The sequence below is a fragment of the Hypomesus transpacificus genome, unplaced genomic scaffold (assembly GCF_021917145.1).
Source record: "Hypomesus transpacificus isolate Combined female unplaced genomic scaffold, fHypTra1 scaffold_30, whole genome shotgun sequence".
NCBI classification, from domain to species: Eukaryota; Metazoa; Chordata; class Actinopteri; order Osmeriformes; family Osmeridae; genus Hypomesus; species Hypomesus transpacificus.
Genome location: NW_025813826.1, coordinates 91,137 through 104,020, shown reverse-complemented (window position 1 = coordinate 104,020; position 12,884 = coordinate 91,137). Strand labels below are relative to the sequence as shown.

The window sequence follows — 12,884 nt, the reverse complement described above, 5'->3', positions numbered from 1 at the left end:
CCACAAAAGTGCAGGACTGTACCTGTAGAAGTGCAGGACTGTACCTGTAGAAGAACAATCAACAAGACAATATCATTTAATTGGCTGAAGTGGCAGGCAGAGTCAGAAACACTTCGTGAATCGTGACTTGCAGAAAGAGAGCTGGCAGTACGCCAGGAAATAATAAAGCCTCATATTAATATTTCTTTGTCTCAGCATTGATATTTTGGACCCTTGTGTGCTTTATAAATATGAAAATGTCACCCAAAAAGAAGAGAGATATCAGAAGTATTTTCACCACCCAGAGAGTCGGGGACGAGCACAGGAATTTTGAATTCTGGCCTGAAAAAAGCCCCCCCCCCCCCCCCCCCCCCCCCGCCAGAAAAAGAATGAAAAATAGCCTGCTTACTAATGATAATAATTCTTGTAATGCATTACATCCATCATTTATTCTTCTTGTTAAAACAAAATAAACTAACCATCAGCAGACATGTAACTTAGTTTTCCTACCAAAAAATTAGCATGTGATAACGGGCTAGTTGTCTGGTAGGCAAGCTAGCCGTCTGATTATTTAGGCTAAACGTGGCAAACTGAGCCTGGATTTATGAAGAGTTTAATTGATTTCATAAAACTTGATGATGAGTGTTCGTTTGTTATACATTTCTACAACTTAAAACTCACCTTTTCTGACAACGTCAAAGGAGTTTTTTATCGACACAGAATAAAACAACCGTGACCGTCTCTTAAATGCAAGAAAATGTAGGCTCAGGTGGCGGTCGCGTAAAGTAGCTACCGCAGAGTAAACAGAGTAGGGGACCGCAGAGTAAACAGAGTAGGGGGCATACCCCCCTCCCGCTTGTGACTTCCACTCTCGTTGCCCATAGTATAGGCTTATCGATTGGAAGTGAATAAGGCTACTTTATGAAATGTTTCGGGTGGCGATTTTTTAAATCTAGGTCAACATGAAATTCTGCAGCTGTTTAAATTCACTATTATTTATTTTCCTCAGAGGGGCACTTTGACTCGAGGAGGGCAAACGGGCAGTTGCCCGGGCAACCTTAACCATAGTGTGTGCACGTCCCTGCAGAGAGTAGTCAGTTTGACGCATAATGTGGTCTAACCCACTGGAATTTTATGCTGCATTTGGTGTGAGCTTTCAAATAATACTTCACACTCCGCACCTCAAAAATTGGCCTGCCACACAGCGATAACTCACAACAAGATTATGGCCTCTGCCCAGGTGATACGGCTTACAGACTTTTAACCTGGTGTTTCCTGTTATAAGCCTGTATCATTCTGTAAACTTGCTTTATGGAACAGGCCCCTGGATACCCAATATATCCACTAAGTATTTTAGTGGACATCTACATGTCCATGGGCTGGACATGTAAATGAGTACTAAGCCCCCCCAGGCCCCCTCGTGGCTACGCTACTGATACAAATAAATTATTGATACATTTTATTTTTCACTTAATAGTATGCATAGTATGAATAAGTATGTGTGGGGAAATATAATTCAGATTGACACTGAGTTAATATAAAAACATATTTATGAATGATTGTATTACTATTGTATACTGTATATACAGAGTTATACCGATTTTCTTTAACAAAATACTAATATTGTATAGCTAGATAAAAAGTATTTGCAAGCACATTCAAAGCTCCAATTCTAAATCACTCATACTTAACTGTGAGAACAAAAAAAACACTATGAACCTATCTATCTGTAGCTTCATCCTGAACTGCCCTCAGATTATGGTTTATGACATCCAATCAAGCCAATAATTTCTGTTACAGCCAGCACCCACTTATAGTACTTTGCAGTGTCTAGAAAAATGTACTATATCCATGTTATACATACTATACAGAAATTATTACACCATAGGTCATCAAAAGTTTGAATCTCAGTGAGAGTATGAATGCAACTTCTGATGTGAATACGTTGCTTCATATTATGAAAACTGGAGTATTGGAAAGTAGAGCCACTGTGGTATTCACATGCATAAGTAGTATAAACAGGATTTTTTTCTTGACCAGCTCAGGGGTCCATGCAAGACCCACAGGCTTGTCGCACCGGTGTAGGATCACAGACTCTCAGGAATGAGCTTTTAGCGAGGTAACCTGCCTCTGCAGACTGTAGTCAGTTAATTCTCTCCACGTAACGAAAGTCTGGATGGATTCTGTCAGTTGGTTTGACATGGTCACACATTTTTGTTATCAAAAAATGACATAGATACAATAGATACACATGTAAATGGCAGAACCTACACAAAAAAACTATAAAATGTTTTCATGTGATTGACTCGTCAACTACTTAACATTTGCACAGTGGCTCACGATGGTAAATTAAATCAAATTCAGTGTATAAAATCCCTGAAAACAACCTTTTTCACCATTTTGAGAAAAGAAGAAAGGCAGTTGAGTCAATTCAAATGAATGGATCAATAATATTGCTTTGTTGAAACAAAATATGTGAAAAACCAATACACACTTTGTGTCAGGTTTAAATCATAGCATAGAATCATCTTATAATTGCAAGTTTGAAATGTGTTTGTGTGAACAAGGTTTCTCATAGGGGAGAAATGTATTTGTTATTATATCACAGCCCTATGGAGATCAAATAATACACAATGATATGTCATAATATATTATCATGTATTTTAGAATAATACACTGTGACTCCAAAACCAAATTCTGTACAAATTCAATCCAACTTAGTGGACAAGAAGGTTATACACTGTATGGTTACACAAAAAGTGGAACATTACATTTCTCTGCTAAATGTGGTTGAAGAGGAGAGTTGCAGTGACTTAGCCTGAGCCAAAGACACAGTGTTACTTCAAAATGTTAAGGATGCCCTATAATACTTGGCATTGATTATTGCTGGAATATTTGTTCTGGTAAACAATGCCTCCCTTTCACAGCTCAGAACTTTACACTTCAGCTTTGTTTTTGGAATGGTCTCCGTGAGCCAGGCTCTCCTCATTCTCATCCTCTTCCTCAGGTACCTAGAGATGAATCACATAACCGTGAATCTCCAGTTAGGACAGATAAAGCGTGGCTTGGGTGGGACTTTCTCCTGTTGGAAAGAAAAGATCACTGATACAAATATTTTATTCATCTGTCTTACCTCCCAATAGATTGAGTCATCAAAACAGTTTTGGTCTGGAGGCTGTCCCCAGAATGGAAGCTTCATTATCAGACCTGTAAAAAAATAAGAAATATATATACAGTATATATTATACTTTTTTACAGTATGCGAGAGATGTTTTAATACTCATACATTACTTTACAGGAACTATATAATGCAATATAATAATATTTTTCTGCAGTCTATGCTGAGACTGCATCACTGTTTTCTGTTTGTTGTTCATCTGCAGGTCCACCCACCTGTGATGGCCCCTCCCACCAGAGCGAAGCCGAGAGACGAGGCCAGGGCTGCTGCCTGCATTGTAGCCGTGCCCCTGAGAAGAAAACTGGAGGTTAAGGTATGCTTGTTTCATAAAAAACGTTTTGCATTTTAACCATATAAGAAATATTAATTCTTCAAGTAAACCCCACAAAATATTCTTAGAGAGTCTTAAATTGCGCCCAGTCAATATTCTGCCCCTAAGAGCTGTTTGAAGTGCTATTATTGGATGTGGCTTACCCTTCCTTCTTTCCCAGAGCCACCGCCACAATGCCAGCCAGACCCCCCAGGATGCCAGGCATGCCGTGGAGATTGTGGACGCCACACGTGTCCTGGATGCCCAGGTTGGATGCGAGGATGGGCTGTAACACAGAGAAGTACGTCATTAACATCTTAGCTGCTAAAAATGCTCCACCATATTTCTAGCCATCTGGCCATACAATATGGTTGTCTGTCTTGTGTTCTGGTCTACCTTTGTTGCAGGTAAAACCAAGTAATGTGATTTGGACTCACAGTGAGGTACTTGAAGCCCACAGTGGAGATAATGCCAGCCAGGAGTCCAATCAGCATGGCACCAAAAGGCTCGATGTCCATGTCAGCACAGGTCCCCACGGCAACACCACCGGCCAGCGTGGCATTTTGAATGTGGACCTACGGTGTATCAAAACAATGAGTGAGTGCTTCCTGCAACAGTGCATCTAAAATGGCAGAAAAAAAATAGAAAAATTATCTAAAGAGAGAAAGATGATCATGACCAGAGAGTCCTGCGAAAAGGAGGCATTTGTTCCCCTCCATGTTTGTTTTACTTTTGTAAAGGTGACCTGTGTGGTGTCTCACCATGTCCAGCTTCCCTTTGTGCTCCACAAGGCTGGAGATAGCGTAGGCAGACAGTACACAGGCAGCCAGGGAGAAGTAGGTGTTGACCACAGCCTTGAGCTGAGTTAGTCCGGGTTCAGCAATGGCTGAGTTGAAACTCGGCCAGAACATCCACAAGTAGACGGTTCCTGTAATTAAAAGATTTTTCTTAGATATCTCTAATTTACACTGACACTAAATCAGCTGTGTGTGGTACAGCACAATTTGGTAACACTTCCCCCACCACCAACACCACCAGCATCAAAACCATTCTAAGGTCAAACTATTTCCATCCACTAGGTGGAGCAAGTCACTTGAAGGACACAAATATTTGAATATCCTGTCCCCCTACCTCCCTCTATGAAACATGCCAAAACAGACAGAGAATAAATATAATTTCTTACAGTGGTAGACTACAGTACTTGTATGTAGTGTGTTTACCAATAACATTGAGTTAACGATACTATCTGATTACAGCAAAAGTGACAGCTGAGACTCACCAATCATGGCAAACAGGTCAGAGTGGTAGACAGACCCATCGTTTTCATGGCCGTTTCTGAGGGCTGGCCGGTACAGCATGCGAGCCACCGCCAAGCCAAAGTAGGCCCCGAAGGCATGGATGATCATGGAGGCTCCAACATCATTGGCCTGTTAAAGACCAAGAAAAGTTATTTTGGGGTACGTTTGGATATACATTCTAGTGGTTGCCTGTCCTCCACATGTGTACTTAAATGGACCAACCCCCAAGATCTGGACCACGATGTGCTCGTTGATAGAAAAGATGGTGATCTCCAGGATAGTCATAATAAGAAGCTGGACCGGACTGGTTTTGCCCAACACAGCCCCGAAAGAGATAAGAACTGTTGCCGTGCTGAAGTCCGCATTGATCATCCTTTCATGGCGAGGAAAGAAAAAATACTTAAGACGGAAAAGACATATGCCTAAGAATTGTATATTTCCATTGACTAACTAGAACTGTAATTGCATGAAATGTATGATGCTATTTGTATGGTTATCCTGTCTAAATTCAGAGTGACAGTGCATTGGATTTACTTCTCAACTGAGACTTTGATCTTTCCGTTGTCCATGTGCCAGAAGCCCTGCATGAGCAGGCCCCACTGCAGGCCGAAGGCAGCCAAGAGCAGGTTGACTCCAACACTACTGAAGCCATATCTCTTCAGGAAGGTCATCAGGAAGCCAAATCCAATGAAGATCATCACATGGACATCCTGGAACACTGGGGACAGAAGGGAAGCCAGGACAGCTCAGGGACATTTGACTGTGCAATCTCCATCCTCTAATGTTGAAACAAAATGTGAAAATTATGAGGATGACTGTTGGTCTGAATGGGTTCGTCTTCAGATTCTCTGCAGTCTACTTGCCCTTGACTAAGAGAGCAAAACTGTTTGTAGTAGGTACTTTAGAAATTGTGGATTTCTTTGTTAAAAAACCTTTGTTATTATTAACTGTACAGTGCCAATGTTAGGACAAGGGACCTCAGGATCCTTGTTTCAGAAGTCATTGACCAGTCAGTGGACTATGCCATGGTAACCCCCCACAAGGTCTCATTGTAAATTCCAATTTATCTGAAGGAAGAGCAATTCAGTTAGCTGGGAATAGAGCACAGAGATGGCCCTCTTTAACCCTGTGCATCTTTAGCCTCATGCAGCTCTATTCATGGCACATGATCTCAATAAGTCTAAGCTTGTTAGACTCCACAGTAGGAAGTAGAAAACATTCCTCCCTATTAGTTTCACTTAATACAATTTTAAGGACGGACTTCTTGTGAAAGTATAGTAAACAGTAGTTTGGAATAGTATAGGATGGTATAGTAAAGCATATATTTCTTCAAGTATTTTATGTCTTCCAGTGGAAAACAGGATGTGAGCTCTATTATGGAGTCAATAGATACGGAGCTTCTGGTTCCCTAAGCTCCAAGAGACCTGGGTCTCATTCTCCACGCTCCACTCCCATCCGACTCCACCAGTCGCTCACAAAAGGTTTGCTAAAAAGTCCAGCCACAGGAAGTGAGAGACTCAATTCCCCAAAGCCATTAGTCTCCATATGATGGGGGCCCCTCATCTGGAAAGTGCATCAAGATGCGACTTCTCACAGGGAAACAATAGAGCTGCAGGTTTTAGTCATTTCCCCAGGTGCTAGTGAACATCATGGAGACTGATAGGTGTTGGACCAAAAAGGCCTACTGAGACTGCTGGAGTGTTGTTGGGATGTGGTCCGTCTTCTTTATAAAGTAAAATACCTCCCCCCCACCCCACACTTATTATTGCATTGTATTTTGTGTGTAAACTATTTACAATACCAGTCAAAAGTTTTGACACATTTTCCCATTATATCTGTATCCGCCACACCCACCTGTTATTGCTTGGCTGAACCTTACAACTGGTATAGTGCATATAACAGACAGCCATCTTCAAAAACAAAAATGATCAGATCACACACCCATCATTTCCTCTGCCTTTATCAGATCTCCATCATCAGGCTTCAAATCAAATGTAGTTCTAGAATGTATGAGAAGTGAACCCCACTCTATGTGTTTACGCTCCTACACCCATCCACCTATGAACAAACACCGCCCATTATTTTCTTCCTGATATTGAACATAGGTTTCTTTAGGTTTAAGATGTGCAAACCTCACATGGACTAGCCATCGAAAGCATTCAACTCTTTGGCACTTTTTTTCTTCTTCTACTTTTATTCAGGTTTGTCAGTTGAAAGTTCCCAGTAGCCCATGAGGCAGTGGAAGGGAAAGGGCAATATGCAAATGAGCTGTATTGCTAAATTAATAGGTTATTATCTCTCCCATTAATTCCACTTATGTGAGGCTCCATTAGCACATAAAAAAATGGATAAACAAGTCTTTTAGGAGACATTTTGCTCATGAAACTGCACATGGAATTTCCCCTTGGGGTGAAACATGTCTGCTACAAAGTTTGTCTTATTAGTTTTGGTTGCGTGCCCTGGATTCTCCCCTGTTCTCCCTATGCCATACATCCACCTTAACTATAGGATCCTGTAGTCACTTAATCACACCAATGAAGAGGCAGTGTGCAGTGGAATTAGAAGGGATGTTCTTTTGAAAGTTGCCCACTTGTGGGCACATTGTACTATCTGTGTGATTCCTCTCTGGTTTTGGGTGTGATTGGGAGACAGAATCCCTCAGGGATAAACCCTCTCTGCCTAAAGGGCACCAGCATCAAACCTATTTCATGACCCAGGGCTAGGGTATAAATCACTCCACTAAATACCAACTCAACACAAGTTCCATTTGAGTTTACTGATGGTTGCATTCATTCAGACATTGAAATTCCATTGCTGGTCTGATTTGTGAGGTCTAATCAGAAAATGTGTTTTGCCTTGTAGATCCAGATGCCCTTTTAGCCAAACTACTTTGTGCAAGATAAAATCAGAAATTCCTCCATTCACTGAGAAACAAGGGATGTCTGACAAAACCTAATTTGCTACCTATCAGTTTCATTTTGTCAACACTTATTTGTCCCTTGATGATAACACCAAACCAGACCAATTTTATTTCTGAAATACATTCCTCCCCATTTCCTTAGCTTTGAACTTAATCACAGAGGCCAGGAACTGACCACACAGTCTACACGCTACATAAAAACCCTGTGGTTTTCTCACACTCTGTCCAGTTTGTAAGGGGTCCAAGCTGTGTTTGACAAAATGGATGCAATTTTTGGGGGGCAGAAAATAGCCTTGTTAAGCACATGGTCCAAAGACAACTTATCAACAACAAACCCAGAGTTTTTCTCAAACAAGAAGAATGCAATTAGAAAATTGCCCAGACATTATTAATCTTCTTCACCATTTTTTTTTCTATATGTGTGAATATTATAGTAGTGTACTTGGCTAATCTCTATTGGTCATATCTGCCACACCCATTCATGGGCAAACATCCATACTGTACCTCAACAATTACTTATGTTAGGAGTATCTAAAGGGCCGACAGAATATAGAGCATATACACTCCCAAGAGAAACACAACCGCTTGAGGTAAAACGTTGTTGGGGAAAAGCATTCTTTCTTTCTTATTTATATTTATTACAAGGTTTTCATACAGTTTCACGGTCTAAACTAAATCCACCATTCGGTTTAGACATGCCATTCTCTTTTCCCTCCATCATAAAGGCTAAACCCAGCCTTCTCAAGTGTGACTGAGATAAAGGGAGACTCTCCCCACTGGCAGCTACAGCACCTGGCCCGTTCCCTGACAGATATGTCATATATGTGTGTGCTTCGATGGACACGCCACATGCCACACTTAAACCTTGAAAGGGTTCAAACACATGAAAAACCCTGAAACCTTGTTTGCAAGGGTTTCTCTACAGGGCCAAATATTCAATTGAGTGTGGTGACAGGAGGAGTAGTTAAGTGGTACAAAATTAGTCAATAGCATTGGTTTGTTAACTGCACAAAATACAATATGACAATGTTGCTTTGGATAAAAGCATCCACTAAATGATTACATTATTATAAACTAAGTCACACTATGCCCATGTTAAAGGCATACTTACTGGGATAGAGGTTCATTGGCAGCAACTCTTCATGTGTGGAGTTGTCAAGAGTAGCATGGTGTGCTGGTTTGCCATCTTCATAAACCACAAACATAGCAAACAGAATGATAGTGATTATCTCCAGAATCAGAGCCAGGATGGGAAACTTCAGCCTCATGTTTGTGGCGTATGCAGGCATTCTACTAAGCAGTCTCTCTCTCTCTCTCTGTCTCTCTCTCTCTCTCTCTCTTTCTCTATAACTGACTCAGACTTGGACACACTCTATCTTTCCTTCCTGCGCTATCGTTTGTGACTTGTGGGGATGTGACGGGAGGGGAACAACTGGTGTCTGGTTTTAAATTGGTGCAGGTTTTGAGGAGACCAATGACAGGGCAGGACAGCATAGCCCTGCTGGCTACTCCCCCTCCTGCACTTTGCTCGTAGGGATGGGTTTCCTCTGCAGAGGGTGTTTACTCCCCTTAAAGAGGGGCCAAAACAAGAAGTTGGCAAAACATACGGTAAGACACCCTGGCCAATGCGTGGATGAGAGGAATAGTTAATGAGCTTTCCCCCACTTATCTGTCAATGCCAAACCATTGTTTGTGGATTGTGAGATATCCAACTCATTGTATTTAATATTTTGGATAGTTTGTGTCAATGAAAAGACCTTCCAGACATAGCATATTTTGCTTGTCAATCCCACATTTAGATTTTGTCTACACAGCACTAATGCAACCTTTTCACATTGATATCCAACAGTTCTTAAGTCAGGGTATAGTAATTGGCTGACACAGTAAGGCCCTTTTTGTGGTAATTAACCAAGGGCCCTACCAATTTTCCACCAACTGAAGGGCCTTGTGTTCAGACTAGGAGCTCTATTAAGGAAGTCCATATTCAAACAGTGACGTGTTTCTGTTTGTCTTGGGGCTCAGCTCACAGAACATTTTCCCAGACCTATTAGAAATTACTTCCAAATGTTGAGAGATATTCTATACCCTTTCCCTCTTTCACTCTTCACGAAAATAGACACACACCAAGCATTTCCTATACTAGTGCGCAGTGCCCGTGATGCAGTTGACGATTAAGATATCAGGGAACACACAAATACCTTTGATTCCTTGAACTATAGATAGTGCATAGTGCCCGTGATAAAATTGGTGACACATACAGATTCCTGGAATTATAGAGAGGGCACAGTGCCCACAAATATGTTGGTGACACACATATTTCTAGAATTATAGATAGATAGTGCAGTGCCTGTGATGCAGCTGGTGATGACAGCTCCTCAGTGGTTTTGGTACCTATATTTCACAGATCACAATTGAAATTCTTTCTCATTTCTGAAGTATTTGTTCAACTCCACATCTATGCTAGTCAAATTTCCAATGCTGTGGTAGAATACATTAATGCAAATGAATATGTAGCCTTAATTTGTATGCATTTCCTACGTTATAAATTGCTTATCTTATGTTGATAAAAATGTACTATATTGGTTCTCTGTTAAATTGTGTTACATGCACATGGTTAAACCAGTTAATCTTAGGCCTAATTCACCATACAGCGCTTGTATATTTGCGTTTTTTTTTGTGAGCAGTTTTTCCATCCATAAACACATTCATTTATGTAATACAATTCACTGATCAATACTGAAAGTATATCCACTTTAAATTGTCGTTCTGTTTGCAAGCTAGCAGCCTTTTTGAAAGCAGCTGAATATCGGTAGTAAAAGAGAAATTTGCTTCTAAATAATGAAACAGAATCTTTTCCTTACTATGCTTAGTTTCATTTAATTGTAAATGCGTTAGTTCAATTTGCGGTACTGCACTCCGTTGGATTATAAAAACATCCCCTGCAAAATATAAACTTTGCAGTGTCAGGTTCTCGAGATATTCTTAGGAAAATCACTGCAGACCATAGGACCAATCAGTTTGAAGGGGCTGGGACGTGAAGAGAGCAAGCCAAACTGGCGGCAAACACATTTTTCATTATTTTATATCCAGTTGCTTATCCAAACAACTGAGAGGTTTTATTCATGAAATAAATACATACGTTTTATCCCAAATGTTTTTTATGAAACAAACATGTAATAGGGGTGTTTTTATTTGTATTTACCTGTTCTATAAAACTGCTATTTGCCTGCTATTTGCCTTTGAGGATGTGAGGTTTGGGACAAGGATACCCTTAACAGATAACATATTAATGTTTAATAAGTCATAGATTGTTCTGATTTTAGATAAGGTCACACAAAAGCCTTAACTAACAGTTAGTAAATGCTTTATAACTTGCATTACTAATCACAAGTTGCATCATTAGTTCAAGTTCAAGTCTTTTATTTGTCAGGCACACAGAACAACACAAGGTCAGACTGGGCACTGAAATTCTTAAGACAAGACAACGCAAGCAACTGGCATAACATAACATAAGTACACAGAACACAATTAACATCAATGCTGAGCTTAAATAAGTGAAACTTCCTAAATATACAGATAGCAAGAAGTAATCGACTGTACTAACCCTGATACTAAAACTTCCTAAATATACAGATAACAATAAATAATACACTATACTAACCCTAAATGCACATAATACCTTTTACAACCCTATAACCTATTCTAACCTAGGTGGAGTACAGTACAATAGTGCAAAATTGCAGATCAGTGACTATGTCAATGACCATACAGGAGCCTGATGCGGAAATACAGTGAGGTACAGTAGTGCAATGTTACTGATAGTGCAACCAGTACTGAAAGTGACAGTGTATAAGTGACTAGTGTGCAGTGAATCAATGTCCATATCAGTGTCCATTCAGAAGCCTGATGGCCCTTGGGTATAAACTGTTGTCCACTCTACGTGTGCGCGACAGGATGCTGCGGTAACGCCTGCCAGAAGGCAACGGGGTCTCTTAGAATCCTGCCGGCTTTCCTGAGGCAACGTGTGTGGTAGATGTCCTGTAGGGCTGGGAGCTTCCTGCCGATGATGAACTCAGTAGAACGGACCACACTTCGTAGGGCCCTGCGGTTCCTGTCTGTGCAGCTCCCATACCACACTCTAATGCAACCAGTCAGAATGCTCTCTATGTGCATCTGTAAAAGTTAGTGAGGATGACTGAATCCATATCAAACTTCTTCAGTCTCCTCAGGAAGAAGAGGCGTTTACGGGCCACTTTGACCACCTTCTCCGTGTGAACAGACCAGGTTAGGTCGTTGCTGATGTTCACCGCGAGAAACTTGAAGCAGCTGACCTTCTCCACTTCAGATCCGTTGATGAGTAGGGGTGCATGCTCCTCCTCCTGCCGCCTCTTTATAGTCCACAATCATCTCCTTGGTCTTGCTGATGTTGAGAGAGAGGTTATTGTCCTGGCACCATGATGTCAGGGTGTCTCTGTAGGCTGACTCGTCACTGTCAGAGATGAGGCCCACGATGGTTGTGTCGTCAGCAAACAACAAGGAGGTTGGAGCTGTGCGTTGCCGAACAGTCGTGAGTGAACAAGGAGAACAGGAGAGGGCTGAGCACACAGCCCTGGGGGGTGCCTGTGTTGGTGATCAGTACGGATGAGGTGCGGTCACCGATTCTCACCACCTGTGGCCTCCCCGTCAGGAAGTGGAAGATCCACTTGCAGAGGGAGGGGCTTAGTCCCAGGTCCACAAGCTTGGAGACCAGTCTGGAGGGGATGATGGTGTTGAATGCTGAGCTGTAGTCAATGATCAGCATCCTCACATACGTATTCCCTTTGTCCAGGTGGGAGAGAGCGGTGTGCATAGTCAGAGCAATGGCATTAGTAAGTGTTATATAGTTGTTAACACATCTGTATTAGTGTGTATCATGTATTTAACTTGGTAAACATTAATTAAATACATAAGTAAATATGTTGTTAGTTATCGGTAACTATTATTAGTGTTCGGTAACACTTTAGAATAATGGTCTGTTGTTAACGAGTAGCTATGCAGGAAGTAATAGTTAGTACAACATTAACACCAAACTTAATACTATTAACTAATATGGAACCAAGATTAACTAAGCAGTAAGTAATAGCAAATTTAGTAAAAAGGTAGTTCCTTGGCAGGTTAGTTGATTATTAATAAATAAATAAATATATCTTCACTGAGAAC

General features: G+C 41.0%; 1 protein-coding gene across 1 annotated transcript; it reads right to left on the bottom strand.

Moving 5' to 3' along the window:
* Positions 1-1,511: 1,511 nt before the first annotated feature.
* Positions 1,512-9,121, bottom strand: rhag (Rh associated glycoprotein). The gene is made up of 10 exons (XM_047015386.1): positions 8,797-9,121; positions 5,300-5,483; positions 4,988-5,138; positions 4,747-4,894; positions 4,229-4,395; positions 3,905-4,042; positions 3,632-3,753; positions 3,373-3,446; positions 3,113-3,186; positions 1,512-2,990 (listed from the first exon to the last, which is right to left on the bottom strand). Exons 1-10 carry the CDS (start codon positions 8,972-8,974, stop codon positions 2,916-2,918), a joined length of 1,311 nt encoding a protein of 436 aa, XP_046871342.1. The 5' UTR covers positions 8,975-9,121; the 3' UTR covers positions 1,512-2,915.
* Positions 9,122-12,884: the final 3,763 nt, after the last annotated feature.